At 41.8% G+C, this 8,291-nt stretch overlaps 1 protein-coding gene across 1 annotated transcript; it reads left to right on the top strand.

Annotated features, from left to right (window-relative positions):
* The first annotated feature begins 787 nt into the window (after window positions 1–787).
* LOC110931616 lies at window positions 788–2,176 on the top strand. Its single transcript, XM_022175002.1, has one exon. It carries the CDS (start codon window positions 788–790, stop codon window positions 2,174–2,176), a length of 1,389 nt encoding a protein of 462 aa, XP_022030694.1.
* The last annotated feature ends 6,115 nt before the right edge of the window (window positions 2,177–8,291 follow it).

Below are 8,291 nucleotides of genomic sequence, written 5' to 3'. Positions count from 1 at the left end.
GGAACAGTTACACATACGATCAAGAACCCTAATTTCATACATTTGCATTGCAGTAATCAAAACAACAATCAACAGTTCTAACACATCATGCATCTTAACATCAGGCAATTGATTACACAACTAATCATAACCATTTCACAATAAATCAGAATTGATCAAAAACACAGAACCATCATATGAAGAACTAGGGTTTTTGCATGAATCAACAATCAATGATTAACAACAAATAACCATTAAACAATTACCTTGGATTAAGTGAATGTTAGTAAAAGAACCCTCCCTCTCTCCTGGGCGATTTCTTGCTCACCATGAAACCCTAACTTTTCTTTGAGATTCGTTTGTATAACAGTCTGTGATTAGAAGTTGTTTCTTCCAATCTCTATAACGAACTCGTTAGCAATAGTAATCAATCTGAAGGTAGGGTTTTTTCGTTTCTTTTTTCAATCGCCGCCATAGATGCTGTGTTAGAGATTCTGGCTTATTAATCTGGTTGTTATTGGTCGCGGTTAACTGAGTTTAACTTAGCTAGATTGATACTCTGGGTTAATGTGTTAAGGATTGAGATACGGCTCTAGGGTTTCAGGATTAGGGTTTTCTGTTTTTGTTCGTTGCGGCTGGAAGTTATTTGTTTTCTGGTGATTTGTTGTGCATAGAGGGTAGAAGTGATGGTCAACACCCGTTGCAGGAGGGTGTCACTCCGGGGACGGAAGAGAAGTCACCACCGGTTCGTGGTATTGGGTTGCGAGTGACAAATATTGAGGGCAATAATCGGATTCCTAGGAGGGGTATGTACTCAACTAATACTAGTTCGGTTATTGATGGTTTGCTTGAAATATCTAAACCGGTAGAATTGCATGCTGATCCTGCATGTGGAGTGAATTATGCGGCGGCAATGGGAGCGTCCCAAGCAAACCCTAATTCGGCTGGTAAAGGGGTAACAATCAATCCGGTTGATTCTAGGGCTGCTCATGTTTTTCAGGGATCTTTTGCTGGTCAGGGAAGTAGTTCTACCCCTAAGTCTTATGCGGATTCGGTCGCAGCCAGTAGTGTTCAGATAGTTAACTTCCGTTCGTTGGCTAGTTCGGCTGTGCATGAAGGATGTGACGTCGTCCTCCCCAAAGAATCCGTCCGAACCGTGCAGAAGAAATTGTCTAACACTATTTACGGGTATTTTTTAGGGGACCTGGTTGCCTTCCCGGTTGTTGATTATTTTGTTAAGGTTAATTGGAAGAAGTATGGATTGCAGAAGTCGATGATGAATGCCAATGGTTTCTTCTTCTTTAAGTTTAACGATGAAGGTGGGATGTTGAATGTCCTCAAAGATGGGCCGTGGATTATCAGGTCGCAACCGTTGTTCCTTAACACATGGACTCCTACGACCAAGCTAGAGAAGAAAGAAGTTAAGAAGGTGCAGGTTTGGGTTAAAATTCATGAGGTTCCTATTGCGGCATACACGGAAGATGGCCTTAGTCTGATAGCTACAACAATCGGGGAGCCAAAGATGCTGGATTCGTTTACAACTTCTATGTGTACCGATTCGTGGGGCCGTAGCAGCTATGCTAGAGCGTTGGTGGAAATTTCAGCTGATAAGGAGTTTCGTGAAGAGATTACTATGGCGATACCTGAACCGGAAGGGGAGGGTTTTATTAAAGAAACTATGTATGTGGAATATGAATGGAGTCCGCACCGTTGCCCTACATGTTGTGTTTTTGGTCATGCGGTTGATACGTGTCCAAAAAGGACGGTGAAAATTGTTAGGAAGGATGTGCCAAATCGTAATATTCAAAAGAATACGCAAATGAAAAAGGTTCCGGTTGTTGATCAGGATGGGTATACTGAAGTTCATGGAAAGAAAGTCGCTAGAAAAATGGGTATTCCGGTGAACAAACAGAAAAGCAAATTCGAATATCGGCTGGTGGTTTCAAAACCTCAGCCGAAAGGTCATAACGGGTCTTCTTCGTTGCCTATTAAACTGAATAACCCTTTTGATGTGTTAAACCAAGTTGATTCGGGGGAAGGTACAAGCAAGAAATCTACGGCTACGGGCCTGGAGGATTCGGAGGATGAGGTTGAAGAAGTATATAATGAAATGGATGTTTTTATGCAGCAAGGGACGCGAAAGAAACAGAGCAAACAAGGGGCAAGCACTCCTTCTCAGGTAGTTGCTGATGATTAGTCTCGCGGTTTGGAATATAAGGGGGTTGAACCGCCCGCTTAAACAAATGGAGGTTCGGCAGGCTGTGAAGGATTATAAGTTGAGTTTGTGTGCTATTTTAGAGTCCCATGTAAATGTGGCTAATTTGGCGAGTGTGTGTAAGTCCGTGTTTCGCTCGTGGGATTGGACTTCGAATGGTGGTTGTTGTGACAAAGGTACTAGAATCATAGTTGGATGGAATCCGGCCATTTTTGATGTGATGATTTTGGCTCAGTCGGCTCAGGTTATGCATCTTCAGCTCGTGTTTAAATTGGATAAAAGGAGGGTCTTTTGTTCTATTGTTTATGCTGCCAATTATTATGTAACCCGTAGGGATTTGTGGCACCAGCTTTCTATGCACAAAACTCTAGTTGCGGATAGTCCGTGGTTTATTATGGGTGATTTTAACTCGGCGCTGAATATAGAGGATAGTTCTATGGGCACGTCTTCTTGTTCTATTGGTATGAGGGAGTTCCAATCGTGTGTAGATGACATCGAAGTGGTTGATATTAATCGGTCAGGTATTCACTTTACTTGGAACCAAAAGCCAAAGCAAGGGGTTGGGTTACTAAAGAAAATTGATCGGGTGATGGGGAACACTCCTTTTCTAGCTGAATATCCGAACTCGGTGGCTATTTTCAAGCCATATCGGCTTTCGGATCACTGCCCATGTATTTTATCTATTCCGGAAGCTATGAAACTGAAACCGAGGTCTTTTAAGTTCGCTAACTTTCTGGTTTTTAAACCAGAATTCTTAGAGATTGCCACTAAATGTTGGGACACTCATGTTGATGGTGTGCACCAGTTTCGAGTTGTAAAAAAACTATGCTTGCTGAAAAACCCGCTAAGGTCGTTGCTTTTTAAACAAGGAAATCTCCATAAGAAAGTCGATAGCCTTAGATTGAAGTTGGATGTGATTCAACAAAACATGGATCAGGACCCGTCTAATGTTGATATCCGTGCTGATGAGGCTTCAACTAGCCGTGATTTACAGGCGGCTTTATTAGATGAGGAGCGCTTCCTGAAACAAAAATCGAAAGTGGATTGGTTAGCTGCTGGTGATATGAACACGGCATTCTTTCATTCTTCTTTGAAAGCCAGAAACCATTTTTCCAGAATAGAGGTTGTTACTGATTCGGGTGGTATTCTTTATGAAGGTGAAATGGTTTATAAAGCGTTTGTTCAGCACTATGAAAAGTTCTTTGGTTCTCAAGGAGATATATCGCTTGAGCCGACTCCGGATTTATTCCCGAGAACGTTATCTCATAATGTGGCGTCTAATATGGTTCGTCAGGTAACGACGGAGGAGATCAAAAAGGCAATGTTTTCTATTGGTAACGACAAAGCCCCTGGGCCGGATGGGTACACGGCAGCCTTCTTTAAAAGTGCTTGGTTTTCAGTTGGTAATGATGTTTCTAATGCGATTAAGGATTTCTTTGAAACGGGTAACCTGCTCCGGGAATTGAATCATACGCTCATTGTTCTCATTCCAAAGGTTTCGACCCCTATGCTTGTTACTGATTTTCGTCCGATTGCTTGCTGTAATGTTTTTTACAAATGTATCAGTAAGATTGTTGCGGACAGGATTAAAGGTGCCCTTAATGATATTGTTAGTATCAACCAATCGGCCTTTGTTCCTGGTCGGAAAATCTCGGATAATATTCTTTTAACCCAAGAGTTAATGCATAATTATCATAGAGATGTGGGTCCTCCTAGGTGTGCGTTTAAACATATTCAGAAAGCTTACGATACTGTGGATTGGGGGTTTCTGAAAAGTGTGTTGATTGGGTTTGGATTTAACATCAAAATGGTGGAGTGGATTATGGTATGTGTCTCTACTACCTCATTCTCGGTTTGTGTTAATGGCTCGGTGCATGGTTTTTTCAAAGGAAAACGTGGGTTAAGGCAGGGTGATCCAATGTCCCCATATTTATTTACTTTAGTTATGGAGGTCTTAACGAGTATTTTGCAGCATTCGGTTCGAATTGATTCTTCGTTCAGGTTTCATAATAGATGCGAAAGGCAGCGGATTATTAATCTTTGCTTTGCAGATGACTTGTTTCTTTTCGCTAGAGGGGAAGTTGATTCGGCTAACTGTATTATGTCTTCTCTCTCGAGGTTCACTAAGATGTTGGGGTTGGTGCCTAGCAACCAGAAAAGCACGGTTTTCTTTTGCAACGTTAAAAATCATACTAAACAAGCTATTCTGGATATCATGCCTTTTAAGGAAGGAAAGTTGCCTGTCAAGTATTTGGGGGTTCCTCTGGTTTCGGCTAAGCTTGGTTACAATGACTGTCGAGTGCTAGTGGAGAGATTAGAAAAACGTATCATGCACTGGAGAAATAAGCTTTTATCGTTCGCGGGAAGACTTCAGCTTATTAATTCTGTACTATCTTCGATGCATATTTATTGGTCCTCGGTTTTTATCTTGCCGGTTCGGATTATCAAGGACCTTGAAGCTAAAATGAGAAACTTTCTATGGTCTCAAGAGTCTGCATTCAGTAAAGGTAAGTCTAAAGTTTCTTGGAAATTGGTTTGTACGCCTAAATATGAAGGGGGCTTGGGAATTAGACGTGTTGGGGATATGAACAAAGCGCTGATGACGTCTCACATTTGGACCATCGTTTCCAAGCGGGATTCTTTGTGGGTTGATTGGGCGCTCTCGTATCGTTTAAAGGGCAAGAGTTTTGTGGCGAAAGCTCTCTCAGCTGGGGCCGTTGGTTAGAAAACATATTTGGTCGGATGAAGGTAATGGTGCTACTACTTCAGCTTGGTATGATAACTGGACCGTCTTGGGGCCTTTGGCCGATTTTCTTTCGGCTAGAGTTATCACTGATGCTGATTTTAGGTTGGAGGATTCGGTTGCTGATGTGTATTCGAATGGTGGTTGGAGATGGCCTTTGGCTTGGAGGGATTTATTCCCTGTTCTTATTCAGATTGATAAAGTTCTATTGGATCCTTTGAAAAATGATAGGCTGCTATGGAAGGATGGTAATGAGCTTAATGGGTTTTCGTCTTCTGGGGTTTGGCACTCGTTGCGTCATAGGGAGCCGGAAGTTGATTGGTGCAATATTGTGTGGTTCGCCCAGTGTATTCCGAGGCACGCCTTCATGATGTGGTTGATTATGAAACATAAGCTCCTTACGCAGGATAAAATTCTGCAATGGGATATGTCTCGTAGGAAAAACATGAATATGATGTGTTGCTTATTGTGCTTTGAGAATTTTGATTCTCACCCACACCTGTTCTTTGAATGCAAGTACTCTTCTCAGGTGTGGACGCAAATTCGGGATCGGGGGGGATGAACTCGGTCAGCCCGAAATGGTCTGAGATTGTTGAATGGCTTTGTGCTCGTAGTCATCATAAGAGGGCTGATATTTATGTTGCTAAGCTTCTCGTTGCGGCTACTGCATATAATATTTGGCAAGAGAGGAATGCAAGGTTGTTTAAAAATCAATTGAGACCTCCTGAGACGGTTAGTGATGTTATTATCAAAACAGTGCGATACAAGTTGATGGGAGCAAAGTTGAAGGATACCGTGAGGGTGCGAAAGATTCTTGAAGAATGGGAGATCCATGCGGATGAAAAAGGCGACGATGGGGGCTGATTAGCTGTTTTGGTTGTTTATTATCTAGAGTTTTGTCTAGTTGTCGGTCCATGTTTTTGGTTGTCTGTGTTTTTGCTTTGGATTTTTGGATTTACTTTCATGAGGCATGTCTCATGATTGAACTAGTGTAGACTCTCTACACTACTTGTGTTTTTTTGGTTGTGAATATATAGAATCACCGGGGTAACCCTTTACCCAAAAAAAAAACAATTACCTTGGATTGATTCTAAATGGATTGAAAGATCAAGATTGATGCAGAGGACTTGTGCCAATGAGAAAGAAGATGATTGCAAGAGAGGGTTGTAGAGAAATCTTGAAGATACGTATAATGATTTGTGAAATGATTAGGGTTAAGGGTTTTGTTTTAATTTCACAATTAACACTAAACACCCTTAAGTATTATCTATTACATACTACATGCACAAGACATAGAATTTACAGTTTCATCACCAAACTCATATATTTGTCAATTCATTCGTGAAACTTTACCAATCAAAACGTATACAGTTACAAAGCAACAAATTATGTCAGTAAGCAACTTAGACAAACAGTGAACGTGCAATAAATGCGAAAGTGGAATCTCGGAAACTCGAGTTGTCACAGCTGAGATGAACATGCAAATTGCATTATTATTATGGGTGCACACATAATAATAATGTGGGGTGCATGTGAGTCCTAGTGATGCTTAACGAGTGTGAAAGGGGTTCCGCTCTGTTTTCTGATGTAAACTTGGTAGTCTATAAAAGTCATTGTGATGTTTGACTCCTACTCAAGTCTGACCCTTAACCTTTTTCCCCTTCTTTTATATAGAATCATGAGTGGACGTAATGGTGGACGTGGTGGTGGCCGTGGCGATGGACGTGGCAACATTGCAATGACTCAGACCGAGTTAACCGACCTGATCAACACTCGTGTGGCTGAAGCCCTAGCGGCTTATCCGGCTGGTACGATAGGTGCCAATTATTCCTTACCCTTGTGCTGCGTTCCCAAATTTTAACCGTGTGTTGTACTCTCTTTCGTTTTTAGGTCAACCTGCGAATCAAAACAATCCGCTTGTTTGCACGTTTAAGACATTCATGGATTGTAAGCCACAGACATTCAGTGGGACTGAAGGAGCTGGGGGGCTACTACGTTGGTTTGAGAAAGCTGAGTCAGTCTTTGCTATGTGTAACTATCCCGTGGGGGACCGGGTGAAGTATGCTACAGGCACATTGGAGGATGGTGCCTTAACTTGGTGGAATGCCTAGGTGCAAATGTTGGGCATCGAAATGGCTAATGCAACTACTTGGGATGATTTCAAGGAGTTGATGCGAGAGGAGTACTGTCCTCATGACGATACAGAAGCTTGAGAACGAGTACTACAATTTGAAGATGGAAGGGTCTGAAATTGAAGCGTACACAAAAAGGTCACATGAGCTCGCGAATGTGTGTCCTAACTTATCACGACCACCACCCTGAAGAATCGAATTGTACATCAAAGGTTTAGCGCTGCCAGTCAAGAGTTTGGTCACTGCTGCAAATCTTGACAACCTGCCTTGAATCATATGTCTAGCTCACAAGATTACCGATCAGGAGGTGGAGCATGGCTCGCTACCACCACGTGTTTCTGCTACTACTGCTACAGCTACTACTCCTGCTACTGACAGCAAGCGCAAAATGGAATGATGTAGACAAGGTGTCCAATTCGATACAGTCACAAAAGAAGCCAGACACCGGTAGCAACTGCAACTTTATTCAGTCATCTTCTGTTAATCAGAACCAGAACAACAATTCGTGTGACAACCCGACTTCTTGAGGTTAGTATTATCCTATTCCCGACTCCTTTGTTGTATTTACATACTCTAGGTCTTTGCGATAGTGGGATTAGGTTACAAACTTGTTAGTGGGAAACACATCTTTCAACCAAAGATCCTTCGAAGGATAGGTTCAACCTTCGAAGGATCACGAAACATAACCCTTGACCGAAAGATCTATCCTTCGACCCAGGATAGGATCTTTCGGCAATCCTTCGGACTAGGAAGGATCCTTCGAGACAAGAATCAATCCTTCGATGGAAGGCCTTAACTCTCGGCCCAACTCGGTACCGGCCCAAACTCCCATCAATATTATAAAACGTTACGTAGATGTCTAGCACAAAACACTTAATCATATTCCAAACCCTAGAAACCTTTTGGGCGACGGCAGAAATCAAGAACCTCCTGTTGTGATCATCATCATATTCTCATTCTTCGGTTAGTATAATCCTTGCATATTGTCTCCTATGTGATGCTCTTATTTATGTGATCATGTTGTGCTAGTTATGATAGAAATCTTGATGAGTAATGATGGGAAACAAACTGATAGGAGTGATTAACCATATACATGGTTATTCATGCATGGAACTAGAGTTTAATAAGTTAGTGATTGGTTGATGATTATGTGATACCTGTGTGGCTGCCATGTTAATTAGTTGAAATTAATTAGAATAGTGATGTTATGATATGGAACTTG

Source organism: Helianthus annuus, chromosome 3 (assembly GCF_002127325.2).
Source record: "Helianthus annuus cultivar XRQ/B chromosome 3, HanXRQr2.0-SUNRISE, whole genome shotgun sequence".
Taxonomy (NCBI): Eukaryota; Viridiplantae; Streptophyta; class Magnoliopsida; order Asterales; family Asteraceae; genus Helianthus; species Helianthus annuus.
This window is presented reverse-complemented; position numbering and strand designations above follow the sequence as displayed.

Excerpts from the sequence above, each read along its gene's own strand:
- LOC110931616 (XM_022175002.1), top strand. The coding sequence starts at position 788 with ATGTACTCAACTAATACTAGTTCGGTTATTGATGGTTTGCTTGAAATA.